The sequence below is a fragment of the Salvelinus alpinus genome, chromosome 23 (assembly GCF_045679555.1).
Source record: "Salvelinus alpinus chromosome 23, SLU_Salpinus.1, whole genome shotgun sequence".
Classification (NCBI taxonomy): domain Eukaryota; kingdom Metazoa; phylum Chordata; class Actinopteri; order Salmoniformes; family Salmonidae; genus Salvelinus; species Salvelinus alpinus.
In genome coordinates, this window is record NC_092108.1 from 2,251,420 (window position 1) to 2,267,656 (window position 16,237).

A 16,237-nucleotide genomic window follows, 5' to 3' on the forward strand; every position below is an offset into this window, starting at 1 on the left:
CAATTAACTAGCTAGGTGGTATGCTGCTAGCATGATAAGGCTTTACATTATTGTTTACATTCCCAGCGAGATACAGAACAGATGGACGAAATGACAGCTTCATCTTTACCGTTTCAGATAGCGTGCATCCTCCGACTGCATCTTATGCTCTTTATATGAAACCAAAGATGCCTTTTCAAATAGAATCACAGCGAAAATCACTGACCAGGAAAACGTTGACACCAAGTGGCGGTGTTATTAGAATGAACTCTCTTTCCCAGAATGCATTGTGTTGCAAAGAGGAAAAGGGCTGGTTTGATACCTTAATGTTCTTGTGCGCTCTCTACAGGCAAGACACAGTGGCGCAGCAAAATTAAGAATAAACAGTTCATTCCATGGGTGGTTTGATAGTGAAGCATGGTAATAATGAGCAGTTTTATGGTCTCACATTGTAACTAAACACTAACCCTCTCACCTGTACCTTATAACACTAACCCTCTCACCTGTACTTTATAACACTAACCCTCTCACCTGTACCTTATAACACTAACCCTCTCACCTGTACCTTATAACACTAACCCTCTCACCTGTACTTTATAACCATAACCCTCTCACCTGTACCTTATAAGCATAACCCTCTCACCTGTACCTTATAACACTAACCCTCTCACCTGTACTTTATAACCATAACCCTCTCACCTGTACCTTATAACACTAACCCTCTCACCTGTACTTTATAACCATAACCCTCTCACCTGTACCTTATAACACTAACCCTCTCACCTGTACCTTATAACCATAACCTCCTCACCTGTACTTTATAACACTAACCCTCTCACCTGTACCTTATAACACTAACCCTCTCACCTGTACCTTATAACCCTAACCCTCTCACCTGTACCTTATAACCATAACCCTCTCACCTGTACCTTATAACACTAACCCTCTCACCTGTACCATATAACCCTAACCCTCTCACCTGTACCTTATAACCATAACCTCCTCACCTGTACCTTATAACCATAACCTCCTCACCTGTACCTTATAACACTAACCCTCTCACCTGTACCTTATAACACTAACCCTCTCACCTGTACCTTATAACACGAACCCTCTCACCTGTACCTTATAACACTAACCCTCTCACCTGTACCTTATAACCCTAACCCTCTCACCTGTACTTTATAACCATAACCCTCTCAAACCCTCTCACCTGTACCTTATAACCATAACCCTCTCACCTGTACCTTATAACCCTAACCCTCTCACCTGTACTTTATAACCATAACCCTCTCACCTGTACCTTATAACCCTAACCCTCTCACCTGTACCTTATAACCCTAACCCTCTCACCTGTACCTTATAACACTAACCCTCTCACCTGTACCTTATAACCCTAACCCTCTCACCTGTACTTTATAACCATAACCCTCTCACCTGTACCTTATAACACTAACCCTCTCACCTGTACCTTATAACCCTAACCCTCTCACCTGTACCTTATAACCATAACCCTCTCACCTGTACCTTATAACACTAACCCTCTCACCTGTACCATATAACCCTAACCCTCTCACCTGTACCTTATAACCATAACCTCCTCACCTGTACCTTATAACACTAACCCTCTCACCTGTACCTTATAACACTAACCCTCTCACCTGTACCTTATAACCCTAACCCTCTCACCTGTACCTTATAACCATAACCTCCTCACCTGTACCTTATAACACTAACCCTCTCACCTGTACCTTATAACACTAACCCTCTCACCTGTACCTTATAACCCTAACCCTCTCACCTGTACTTTATAACCATAACCCTCTCACCTGTACCTTATAACACTAACCCTCTCACCTGTACCTTATAACGCTAACCCTCTCACCTGTACCTTATAACCCTAACCCTCTCACCTGTACCTTATAACACTAACCCTCTCACCTGTACCATATAACCCTAACCCTCTCACCTGTACCTTATAACCATAACCTCCTCACCTGTACCTTATAACACTAACCCTCTCACCTGTACCTTATAACACTAACCCTCTCACCTGTACCTTATAACCCTAACCCTCTCACCTGTACCTTATAACCATAACCTCCTCACCTGTACCTTATAACACTAACCCTCTCACCTGTACCTTATAACACTAACCCTCTCACCTGTACCTTATAACCCTAACCCTCTCACCTGTATCTTATAACCCTAACCCTCTCACCTGTACCTTATAACCATAACCTCCTCACCTGTACCTTATAACACTAACCCTCTCACCTGTACATCATAACACTAACCCTCTCACCTGTACCTTATAACACTAACCCTCTCACCTGTACCTTATAACACTAACCCTCTCACCTGTACCTTATAACCCTAACCCTCTCACCTGTACCTTATAACCATAACCTCCTCACCTGTACCTTATAACCCTAACCCTAACCCTCTCACCTGTACCTTATAACACTAACCCTCTCACCTGTACCTTATAACACTAACCCTCTCACCTGTACCTTATAACCCTAACCCTCTCACCTGTACCATATAACCCTAACCCTCTCACCTGTACCTTATAACACTAACCCTCTCACCTGTACCTTATAACACTAACCCTCTCACCTGTACCTTATAACACTAACCCTCTTACCTGTACCTTATAACACTAACCCTCTCACCTGTACCTTATAACACTAACCCTCTCACCTGTACCTTATAACACTAACCCTCTCACCTGTACCTTATAACCATAACCCTCTCACCTGTACCTTATAACACTAACCCTCTCACCTGTACCATATAACACTAACCCTCTCACCTGTACCTTATAACACTAACCCTCTCACCTGTACCTTATAACACTAACCCTCTCACCTGTACCTTATAACACTAACCCTCTCACCTGTACCTTATAACACTAACCCTCTCACCTGTACTTTATAACCATAACCCTCTCACCTGTACCTTATAACCCTAACCCTCTCACCTGTACCTTATAACACTAACCCTCTCACCTGTACCTTATAACACTAACCCTCTCACCTGTACCTTATAACACTAACCCTCTCACCTGTACTTTATAACCATAACCCTCTCACCTGTACCTTATAACCCTAACCCTCTCACCTGTACCTTATAACACTAACCCTCTCACCTGTACCTTATAACACTAACCCTCTCACCTGTACCTTATAACCCTAACCCTCTCACCTGTACCTTATAACCATAACCCTCTCACCTGTACCTTATAACACTAACCCTCTCACCTGTACCTTATAACACTAACCCTCTCACCTGTACCTTATAACCCTAACCCTCTCACCTGTACCATATAACCCTAACCCTCTCACCTGTACCGTATAACACTAACCCTCTCACCTGTACCTTATAACCCTAACCCTCTCACCTGTACCTTATAACCCTAACCCTCTCACCTGTACCTTATAACACTAACCCTCTCACCTGTACCATATAACACTAACCCTCTCACCTGTACCTTATAACCCTAACCCTCTCACCTGTACCTTATAACCATCTGGGTGATGTTGTTTCTCACCTGAATGATCTGAATCTAGGATTACAGGGACTCTCCGCAACTATATTCAATGTGCGGGACAAAATTGAGGCTATGATTCAGAAGTTTGAGCTCTTCTCTGTCTGCATTAACAAGGACAACACACAGGTCTTTCATCATCATTAACTCAAGCTTACAGACAATGTCAAATGTGATATAGCGAAGCAGAGTCATAATACGAGACCTGACAATGACTCATATGGGTCTGGATATATACAGGGAGTACCAGTACCAGATCAATGTGGAGCTATATACAGGAAGTACCAGTACCAGATCAATGTGGAGCTATATACAGGGAGTACCTGTACCAGATCAATGTGGAGCTATATACAGGAAGTACCAGATCAATGTGGAGCTATATACAGGAAGTACCAGATCAATGTGGAGCTATATACAGGAAGTACCAGTACCAGATCAATGTGGAGCTATATACAGGGAGTACCAGATCAATGTGGAGCTATATACAGGGAGTACCAGTACCAGATCAATGTGGAGCTATATACAGGGAGTACCAGTACCAGCTCAATGTGGATCTATATACAGGGAGTACCAGATCAATGTGGAGCTATATACAGGAAGTACCAGTACCAGATCAATGTGGAGCTATATACAGGGAGTACCAGATCAATGTGGAGCTATATACAGGAAGTACCAGTACCAGATCAATGTGGAGCTATATACAGGGAGTACCAGCTCAATCTGGAGCTACATACAGGAAGTACCAGATCAATGTGGAGCTATATACAGGAAGTACCAGTACCAGATCAATGTGGAGCTATATACAGGGAGTACCAGATCAATGTGGAGCTATATACAGGGAGTACCAGATCAATGTGGAGCTATATACAGGAAGTACCAATACCAGATCAATGTGGAGCTATATACAGTGAGTACCAGATCAATGTGGAGCTATATACAGGAAGTACCAGATCAATGTGGAGCTATATACAGGAAGTACCAGATCAACGTGTAGTCCACGATCACCTACTCCACCACAGCCACGTCGATGTGGATGGGAGCGTGATCTCCCCTCTTTCTCCTGTAGTCCCCGATCACCTCCTTGGTCTGACTGACCTCGGGGGAGAGGTCGTTGTCATGGTACCACACTGCTAAAAGTCTCTGACATCGTCTCTTAGTCTGTCTCATTGCCGTCGGTAATCAGGCCTACCACCGGCGTGTCATCAGCACACTTGATGATGGTGTTGGAGTCATGTGTGGCCACACGGTCGTGGGAGACAGGGAGTACAGGAGGAGACTAAGCACACACCCCTGCTTGGCCTCCGTGTTGAGGATCAGCATGGCGGAGGTGTTGCTACCTACTCTTACCACCTGGGGGCGACCCGTCAGGAAGTCCAGGATCCAGTTACAGAGGGAGGTGTCCCAGGATCCTCAGCTTGGTGATGAGCTAGGAGGTTTATAGACACACACACACTCTCTCCGCTGAGGTTTATAGACACACACACACACACACTCTCTCTCTGCTGAGGTTTATACACACACACACACACACACACACACACACACACACACACACACACACACACACACACACACACACACACACACACACACACACACACACACACACACACACACACACACACACACACTGCTGAGGTCTATGGACACACACACACACACACACTCTCTCTGCTGAGGTTTATGGACACACACACATATTCTCTCTGTTGAGGTTTATGGACACACACACACACACACACACACACACTCTCTCTCTCTCTGCTGAGGTCTATGGACACACACACACACATTCTCTCTGCTAAGGTTTATGGACACACACACACACACACTGTCTGCTGAGGTCTATGGACACACACACACACACACATACATTCTCTCTGCTAAGGTCTATGGACACACACACACACACACACATTCTCTCTGCTAAGGTCTATGGACACACACACACACACACACATTCTCTCTGCTGAGGTCTATGGACACACACACACACACACACACATTCTCTCTGCTAAGGTCTATGGACACACACACACACACACACATTCTCTCTGCTGAGGTCTATGGACACACACACACACACACACACACATTCTCTCTGCTGAGGTCTATGGACACACACACACACACACACATTCTCTCTGCTAAGGTCTATGGACACACACACACACACTCTCTGCTGAGGTCTATGGACACACACACACACACACATACATTCTCTCTGCTAAGGTCTATGGACACACACACACACACTCTCTCTCTCTCCTGAGGTTTGGTTGTAATGTTGAGCATCAGCTAGATTCATGCATTGAGAAGGGCAGAGGGAGAGGATTTGAGTGAAAGGGTGTTGCAAATCCACATACTAAGTTAGGAAACGTTTTTATCATCCTAAAAGAGTCAAGATTATCTATTCCACTTGCTTTGGCAATGTAACCATATGTTTCCCATGTAAATAAAGCCCTTAAATTGAATAAAAAATGATGTTGTTCATTGTCACAGGATGTGGAGAAAGACAAAACTCTGCACCTCTCCCCCCACAGTCTCTCTCTGTCTCTCTGTCTCTCTGTCTCTCTCTCTCTCCCCCTCTCCCTCTCTCTCTCTCTCTCTCTCCCCCTCTCCCTCTCTCTCCCTCTCTCTCCCCCTCTCCTTCTCTCTCCCTTTCTCTCTCGCCCTCTCTCCCTCTCCCTCCCTCTCTCTCTCTCTGTCTCGCCCTCTCTCTCTCTCTCTCGCCCTCTCTCCCTCTCTCTCCCTCCCTCTCCCTCTCTCTCTCTCTCTAACAGACACACAACACTGCCCCTCCTCTTCCCTCCTCATAGTACTCACATATTTCCAACAGATGTGGCGCTACCACAAACACTTCAAAGTGGCTCCCCTCAGACCGGCCCAGATCCTGACGCCAACAGTAAATGTCCTGCACATGCTATGCACACACACACACACACACACACACGCACGCAAACACACACACACCCTACACACGCTGGAAAATATGAAACATCTCAAACTGCAGATAGAGAAACCTGCCTGAGCCCCAGGAAGAACAGCATCGTTATGTATTGAAGCTAGTCGTTATGTATTGAAGCTGGTCGTTATGTATTGAAGCTGGTCGTTATGTGTTGAAGCTGGTCGTTATGTGTTGAAGCTGGTCGTTATGTATTGAAACTGGTCGTTATGTATTGAAGCTGGCCGTTATGTATTGAAGCTGGCCGTTATGTATTGAAACTGGTCGTTATGTATTGAAGCTGGTCGTTATGTATTGAAGCTGGTCGTTATGTATTGAAACTGGCCGTTATGTATTGAAACTGGCCGTTATGTATTGAAGCTGGCCGTTATGTATTGAAGCTGGTCGTTATGTATTGAAGCTGGTCGTTATGTATTGAAGCTGGTCGTTATGTATTGAAGCTGGTCGTTATGTATTGAAACTGGTCGTTATGTGTTGAAGCTGGTCGTTATGTATTGAAGCTGGTCGTTATGTATTGAAGCTGGTCGTTATGTATTGAAACTGGTCGTTATGTATTGAAGCTGGTCGTTATGTATTGAAGCTGGTCGTTATGTATTGAAGCTGGTCGTTATGTATTGAAACTGGTCGTTATGTATTGAAACTGGTCGTTATGTATTGAAACTGGTCGTTATGTATTGAAGCTGGTCGTTATGTATTGAAGCTGGTCGTTATGTATTGAAGCTGGTCGTTATGTATTGAAACTGGTCGTTATGTGTTGAAGCTGGTCGTTATGTATTGAAGCTGGTCGTTATGTATTGAAGCTGGTCGTTATGTATTGAAACTGGTCGTTATGTATTGAAGCTGGTCGTTATGTATTGAAGCTGGTCGTTATGTATTGAAGCTGGTCGTTATGTATTGAAACTGGTCGTTATGTATTGAAACTGGTCGTTATGTATTGAAACTGGTCGTTATGTATTGAAGCTGGTCGTTATGTATTGAAGCTGGTCGTTATGTATTGAAGCTGGTCGTTATGTATTGAAGCTGGTCGATATCATTATCATATTTCCCAGCATGCTCTACTGCAGGTTGATTTTTTAGGATTGTTTTTAAGATGTGTTTTTGCATTGATTGGTTAATCTTTTGCTTCACAAAGATAAATAACATACTTTTTTTAAATAAACTAATCCAAACAGTTAGTTATATTTATTACACCCGTTACTGAAATGGTTGTTCCGTTTAAATTGTTTAGGTAGCCTTCTTCCCAACTCTCCAAACCCTGACAGTCATTCTGAATGCAGGTTGTGGGTGAATAAAAATTTAAAATGTTGGATATCCTAACTCTGGCTGGATTCCAATAGGAATTACACATCACTTCAAGCCAGCATAATGTGACTTGCAAGCCTGATGTGGCCTGTAAACCAGGAGTTTCCTAACACCACTGTGTTATGGTATAACTAGGCCATCAAAGTAAAGCCTTATGATATATGTACTGTCATATAGTTTAATTTTAATCATAGCATTCGCCTAAGTACTCACTTGGTGAAAGCCTTTAGGCCTTTAAAATGAAAGAATGTAATAACCATGTCACTAACAAATACAGTCATGGGTGGACTCTACATTTCTCTCCAAAAGAAAAGGCACCAAGGGAAATATGCAAATTAGGCTTTTACACCATACAGTGTTAGAAAACAGCCTAAAAGGTATTTACGGTTCAGTTCTTACACTGAGAAAGTGTACCAACGTCAGCACTAAGTAAAGTGAGTCCAGTTTACTCTCAATCAGTGTTATATTTTACACTGTAGGTGTTGAGTATTGCTCTACAGTAGAGAGTACGCAAACACCACCGTCAAGTTAATATGAACACTTTAAGAGTTGAATGGGGAACACTGCAACAGAGTTAAATCTATAACACTGTCAAAAGTGTTATTTTTAAACACCAGTTCAGTGGGACTCATATGTTCACTGACAATAGTCTACATTTAACACTTTACGAGTTGAATGGGGAACACTGCAACAGAGTTAAATCTATAACACTGTCAAAAGTGTTATTTTTAAACACCAGTTCAGTGGGACTCATATGTTCACTGACAATAGTCTACATTTAACACTTTAAGAGTTGAATGGGGAACACTGCAACAGAGTTAAATCTATAACACTGTCAAAAGTGTTATTTTTAAACACCAGTTCAGTGGGACTCATATGTTCACTGACAATAGTCTACATTTAACACTTTAAGAGTTGAATGGGGAACACTGCAACAGAGTTAAATCTATAACACTGTCAAAAGTGTTATTTTAAACACCAGTTCAGTGGGACTCATATGTTCACTGACAATAGTCTACATTTAACACTTTAAGAGTTGAATGGGGAACACTGCAACAGAGTTAAATCTATAACACTGTCAAAAGTGTTATTTTTAAACACCAGTTCAGTGGGACTCATATGTTCACTGACAATAGTCTACATTTAACACTTTAAGAGTTGAATGGGGAACACTGCAACAGAGTTAAATCTATAACACTGTCAAAAGTGTTATTTTTTAAACACCAGTTCAGTGGGACTCATATGTTCACTGACAATAGTCTACATTTAACACTTTAAGAGTTGAATGGGGAACACTGCAACAGAGTTAAATCTATAACACTGTCAAAAGTGTTATTTTAAACACCAGTTCAGTGGGACTCATATGTTCACTGACAATAGTCTACATTTAACACTTTAAGAGTTGAATGGGGAACACTGCAACAGAGTTAAATCTATAACACTGTCAAAAGTGTTATTTTTAAACACCAGTTCAGTGGGACTCATATGTTCACTGACAATAGTCTACATTTAACACTTTAAGAGTTGAATGGGGAACACTGCAACAGAGTTAAATCTATAACACTGTCAAAAGTGTTATTTTTAAACACCAGTTCAGTGGGACTCATATGTTCACTGACAATAGTCTACATTTAACACTTTAAGAGTTGAATGGGGAACACTGCAACAGAGTTAAATCTATAACACTGTCAAAAGTGTTATTTTTAAACACCAGTTCAGTGGGACTCATATGTTCACTGACAATAGTCTACATTTAACACTTTAAGAGTTGAATAGGGAACACTGCAACAGAGTTAAATCTATAACACTGTCAAAAGTGTTATTTTTCTGAATCAACGTCTGATCGCTGGTAGTCGGCCATTTTCCTAGTGATTGATTGTCCCTGAATGTTGAGGAAGGAAGAACTTTGTCTCCCAAAGACCAATTATCATTATGGAGACAATCGTCATGATTTATGGAGTCGTGTGGGTTCTACTTCCTGTGTATGACATGCTAAGGTATCTCCGACCTTGACGAGAGAGAGAGAGAGAGAGAGAGAGAGAGAGAGAGAGAGAGAGAGAGAGAGAGAGAGAGAGAGAGAGACAGAGAGCGAGAGAGAGAGACAGAGAGCGGGAGAGAGACAGAGAGAGACAGAGAGAGACAGAGAGAGAGAGAGGGAGAGAGAGAGAGACAGAGAGACAGAGAGACAGAGAGAGAGAGAGAGACAAGGGGAACTCAATTTTGACCAGATCTCCAATAGTGGTCCAGACAGCTGCATATCATTTGTGGCAACCCTTATAATGAATGCAGGAAGGGATAAAGTACCAGTCAAAATGTAGGACAAACCTCATTCAAGGGTTTTTCTTTATTTTGACTATATTCTACAATGTAGCATAATAGTGAAGACATCAAAACTATGAAATAACACATATGGAATCATGTAGTAACCAAAAAAGTGTTAAACAAATCTAAATATATTTTAGATTTTAAATTCTTCAAAGTAGCCACCCTTTGCCTTGATGACAGCTTTGCACACTCTAGGCATTCTCTCAACCAGCGTCATGAGGAATTCTTTTCTAACAGTCTTGAAGGAGTTGCAGGCTGCTTTTCCTTCACTCTGCGGTTCAACTCATCCCAAACCATCTCAATTGGGTTGAGGTCGGGTGATTGTGGAGGCCAGGTCATCTGATGCAACACTCCATCACTCTCCTTATTGGTCAAATAGCCGTTACACAGCCTGGAGGTGTGTTTGGGGTCATTGTCCTGTTGAAAATACAAATGATAGTCCCACTAAGCGCAAACCAGATGGGATAGCGTATTGCTGCAGAATGCTGTGGTAGCCATGCTGGTTAATAAGTGTGCCTTGAATTCTAAATAAATCACAGATTTATAAAGCGCCCCCACACCGTCACACCTCCTCCTCCATGCTTCACGGTGAGAACCACACATGTGGAGATCATCCGTTCACTTACTCTGCGTCTCACAAAGACATGGCGGTTGGAACCAAAAATCTAAAATTTGGACTCATCAGTCTAATGTCCATTGCTCGTGTTTCTTGGCCCAAGCAAGTCTCTTCTTATTATTGGTGTCCTTTAGTAGTGGTTTCTTTGCAGCAATTTGACCATGAAGGCCTGATTCACGCAGTTTCCTGTGAAGCATTTATTTGGGCTGCAATTTCTGAGGCTGGTATCTCTAATGAACTTATCCTCTGCAGCAGAGGTAACTCTGGGTCTTCTTTCCTGTGGCGTTCCTCACGAGAGCCAGTTTCATCGTAGCACTTGATGGTTTTTGCGACTGCACTTGAAGAAATTTTCAAAGCTCTTGGTTTTTTCGGGATTGACTGACCTTCATGTCTTAAAGTAATGATGGACTGTCATTTCTCTTTGCTTTTGAGCTGTTCTTGCCATAATATGGACTTGGTATTTTACCAAATAGGGCTATCTTCTGTATACAACCCCTACCTTGTCACAACACAACTGATAATAAAGAAGGAAAGAAATTCCACAAATTAACTTTTAACAAGGCACACCTTTTAATTGAAATGCATTCCAGGTGACTACCTCACGAAGTTGGTTGAGAAAATGCCAAGAGAAACCAAAGTTGTCATCTAGGCAAAGGGTAGCTACTTTGAAGAATCTCAAATATAAAATATATTTTGATTTGTTAAACACTTTTTTTGGTTACTACATGATTCCATATGGGATGCTGACCCATGTTGACTCCAGTTTTGATGTCTTCACTATTATTCTACAAAATAAAGAGGAACCCTGGAATGAGAAGGTGAGTCCTACCTTTGGACTGGTACTGTGTATATTTCAGCCAGGGAAAAAAGGTTTGTTATCAGAGAAGGCATGCGGGAGAAGCTGTAGCATCCTCATCATCATCGCCCTCTGTTTTGACTGGAGCGAGCTGCTTACTGACATCTCTTTGTTTTACAAACAGAGGAGGCTGGTGGGAGAAGCTTTAGGAGGATGGCTCATTGTAATGGCTGGAATGGAATACATTGAATGGTATCAAACACATCAAATATATGGAAACCACATGTTGGACTCCATTTCATTTATTCCATTCTAGTCATTACAATGAACTCTTGGCCCAGAGTTCCTGGTCATATCATGTGGCCCAGAGTTGTTCCTGGTCATATGGCCCAGAGTTGTTCCTGGTCATACCATGTGGCCCAGAGTTGTTCCTGTTCATGTGGCCCAGAGTTGTTCCTGGTCATATCATGTGGCCCAGAGTTGTTCCTGGTCATGTGGCCCAGAGTTGTTCCTGGTCATGTGGCCCAGAGTTATTCCTGGTCATATCATGTGGCCCAGAGTTGTTCCTGGTCATGTGGCCCAGAGTTGTTCCTGGTCATATCATGTGGCCCAGAGTTGTTCCTGGTCATGTGGCCCAGAGTTGTTCCTGGTCATGTGGCCCAGAGTTATTCCTGGTCATATCATGTGGCCCAGAGTTGTTCCTGGTCATATCATGTGGCCCAGAGTTGTTCCTGGTCATATCATGTGGCCCAGAGTTGTTCCTGGTCATATGGCCTAGAGTTGTTCCTGGTCATATCATGTGGCCCAGAGTTGTTCCTGTTCATGTGGCCCAGAGTTGTTCCTGGTCATATCATGTGGCCCAGAGTTGTTCCTGGTCATATGACCCAGAGATGTTCCTGGTCATATGGCCCAGAGTTGTTCCTGGTCATACCATGTGGCCCAGAGTTGTTCCTGGTCATATCATGTGGCCCAGAGTTGTTCCTGGTCATATCATGTGGCCCAGAGTTATTCCTGGTCATATCATGTGGCCCAGAGTTATTCCTGGTCATCTCATGTGGCCCAGAGATATTCCTGGTCATCTCATGTGGCCCAGAGATGTTCCTGGTCATGTGGCCCAGAGTTGTTCCTGGTCATATGGCCCAGAGTTGTTCCTGGTCATGTGGCCAAGAATTGTTCCTGGTCATCATATGAAATAAGGTTTTTCTCTGTAACTAGTATCCCAGGCTAACCCTTCTACAGGCAGCTGCTCTGTCCCTGCTGGTCAGAAATCCTGCACTGATAAAGAGGCGGTACAGGACTTAAGCCTCTTGGGGTGTTGCGTCCATAGAATTAGCACGGATTTATTTCTATGTTTATGGCCAGTGAGGTCTGAAATGGTTAGAGGCTTGATCCACTTCACGCATTTCATAAATATCATAACTGACATCTGAAAAGCCAAATGTAAACTATGTATAATGACCATGATTAATAATCTACAGCCAACTACAGTTCATACGGACTATTTCAGGCCTGGGGAGAAAGAGAAGAGAAGAGGGGATCAAATACTGGGCGGGAGCCGACTCAGAGTAGCCTGGCGGATGGCAATATTACACTAATATACTCCAGATGTTCATTATTAAAGGGTTTTTAAGAGATCTCAGGGTGAGAGGTGGAGAGGGAGGGAGGGAGAGCAGGGGAGGGAGTGATGTGTTGAGGCAGCCCAGAAACGAGCTCTGATCCTCGGCTTGGATCGCACCACACAAGGCCCTGGGGAACCAGTGCACCACCAGCAGTCCAATAATAGATAAGATCTGACAATAAGGTTCCCTAGCAACCAAGCTGTTTACACAGACAACACTTAACATCAGGACGTAAAGACGTCGCCCCCGCTGAGCAGACCTAGCGTGCACCGTTACGTTACGAGGCATTGACAATTATTTAACGCAGACAAATATGGACACAGCGCTGAGCCAAACCTTTAACAAATAAATTACGGAAAGAGAAAAAGAGAAGGCCGGATTAAAAAAAGGAAAAAGGAAGGTCCCAGTGGATAAAAAAAGAGGAAACAGAAAGAATTCCAGTGCTGAGTGTTGGTCCCCAGATAACTGAAGGTTCCAGTGCTGAGTGTTGGTCCCCAGATAACGGAAGGTTCCAGTGCTGAGTGTTGGTCCCCAGATAACTGAAGGTTCCAGTGCTGAGTGTTGGTCCCCAGATAACGGAAGGTTCCAGTGCTGAGTGTTGGTCCCCAGATAACTGAAGGTTCCAGTGCTGAGTGTTGGTCCCCAGATAACTGAAAGTTCCAGTGCTGAGTGTTGGTCCCCAGATAACGGAAGGTTCCAGTGCTGAGTGTTGGTCCCCAGATAACTGAAGGTTCCAGTGCTGAGTGTTGGTCCCCAGATAACGGAAGGTTCCAGTGCTGAGTGTTGGTCCCCAGATAACTGAAGGTTCCAGTGCTGAGTGTTGGTCCCCAGATAACTGAAGGTTCCAGTGTTGAGTGTTGGTCCCCAGATAACTGAAGGTTCCAGTGCTGAGTGTTGGTCCCCAGATAACTGAAGGTTCCAGTGCTGAGTGTTGGTCCCCAGATAATGGAAGGTTCCAGTGCTGAGTGTTGGTCCCCAGATAACTGAAGGTTCCAGTGCTGAGTGTTGGTCCCCAGATAACTGAAGGTTCCAGTGCTGAGTGTTGGTCCCCAGATAACTGAAGGTTCCAGTGCTGAGTGTTGGTCCCCAGATAACTGAAGGTTCCAGTGCTGAGTGTTGGTCCCCAGATAACGGAAGGTTCCAGTGCTGAGTGTTGGTCCCCAGATAACTGAAGGTTCCAGTGCTGAGTGTTGGTCCCCAGATAACTGAAGGTTCCAGTGCTGAGTGTTGGTCCCCAGATAACTGAAGGTCCCAGTGCTGAGTGTTGGTCCCCAGATAACTGAAGGTTCCAGTGCTGAGTGTTGGTCCACAGATAACTGAAGGTTCCAGTGCTGAGTGTTGGTCCCCAGATAACTGAAGGTTCCAGTGCTGAGTGTTGGTCCCCAGATAACTGAAGGTTCCAGTGCTGAGTGTTGGTCCCCAGATAACGGAAGGTTCCAGTGCTGAGTGTTGGTCCCCAGATAACTGAAGGTTCCAGTGTTGAGTGTTGGTCCCCAGATAACTGAAGGTTCCAGTGCTGAGTGTTGGTCCCCAGATAACTGAAGGTCCCAGTGCTGAGTGTTGGTCCCCAGATAACTGAAGGTCCCAGTGCTGAGTGTTGGTCCCCAGATAACTGAAGGTTCCAGTGTTGAGTGTTGGTCCCCAGATAACTGAAGGTTCCAGTGCTGAGTGTTGGTCCCCAGATAACTGAAGGTCCCAGTGCTGAGTGTTGGTCCCCAGATAACTGAAGGTCCCAGTGCTGAGTGTTGGTCCCCAGATAACTGAAGGTTCCAGTGCTGAGTGTTGGTCCCCATATAACTGAAGGTCCCAGTGCTGAGTGTTGGTCCCCAGATAACTGAAGGTCCCAGTGCTGAGTGTTGGTCCCCAGATAACTGAAGGTTCCAGTGTTGAGTGTTGGTCCCCAGATAACTGAAGGTTCCAGTGCTGAGTGTTGGTCCCCAGATAACTGAAGGTCCCAGTGCTGAGTGTTGGTCCCCAGATAACTGAAGGTCCCAGTGCTGAGTGTTGGTCCCCAGATAACTGAAGGTTCCAGTGCTGAGTGTTGGTCCCCATATAACTGAAGGTCCCAGTGCTGAGTGTTGGTCCCCAGATAACTGAAGGTCCCAGTGCTGAGTGTTGGTCCCCAGATAACTGAAAGGGGCAGAGGTCAGTGTAAAAAGGGGTAGATATTGTGGTGATGCTTTATCTTTAAATACATAACGAAAGTCATTAATCAGCCATGACACTTTAAGGAGATAAATAATATCCACAAGACCAGCTGTCTCTCTGGAGAGATGGAGAACCAGACATCAGGAATCTACTGGGTTAGTAATGGACCAGGAATAGACACTATGGGGTTGGAGCAGGGTCCAAGTGTGTTGAGGGTTAGTAATGGACCAGGAATAGACACTCTGGGGTTGGAGCAGGGTCCAAGTGTGTTGAGGTTCAGTAATGGACCAGGAATAGATACTCTGGGTTGGAGCAGGGTCAAAGTGTGTTGAGGTTTAGTAATGGACCAGGAATAGACACTATGGGGTTGGAGCAGGGTCCAAGTGTGTTGAGGGTTAGTAATGGACCAGGAATAGATACTCTGGGTTGGAGCAGGGTCAAAGTGTGTTGAGGTTTAGTAATGGACCAGGAATAGACACTCTGGGTTGGAGCAGGGTCAAAGTGTGTTGAGGGTTAGTAATGGACCAGGAATAGATACTCTGGGGTTGGAGCAGGGTCCAAGTGTGTTGAGGGTTAGTAATGGCCCAGGAATAGACACTCTGGGTTGGAGCAGGGTCAAAGTGTGTTGAGGTTTAGTAATGGACCAGGAATAGACACTCTGGGTTGGAGCAGGGTCCAAGTTTGTTGAGGTTTAGTAATGGACCAGGAATAGACACTCTGGGTTGGAGCAGGGTCCAAGTTTGTTGAGGTTTAGTAATGGAATGACAGGCCCCACCAAAGGCAGTCATGTTATGAACATTGATTGGACTTATAATTCAGCATGATAGCCATTGGCAGCATTAGCCGTCATCTGATCTAATACCTCGTACTCTCCACATTAACACTTGTTCAAGGAGGACCACAATGGACGGGGAAAGTGTAAACGAGTTTTAGGAGG

The 16,237-nt window shown here is 44.2% G+C and overlaps 1 protein-coding gene across 2 annotated transcripts in view; it reads right to left on the reverse strand.

Moving 5' to 3' along the window:
• Window positions 1–252, reverse strand: part of LOC139550053 (kinesin-associated protein 3-like) — a 73,091-nt gene extending 72,839 nt beyond the window's left edge. For both annotated transcript variants that reach the window (XM_071360637.1, XM_071360636.1), the window contains exon 1: window positions 110–252. In XM_071360637.1, coding sequence (XP_071216738.1) covers window positions 110–141 — 32 coding nt within the window. In that variant the 5' untranslated portion in view covers window positions 142–252. The remainder of the gene's footprint in view (window positions 1–109) is intronic.
• Window positions 253–16,237: the final 15,985 nt, after the last annotated feature.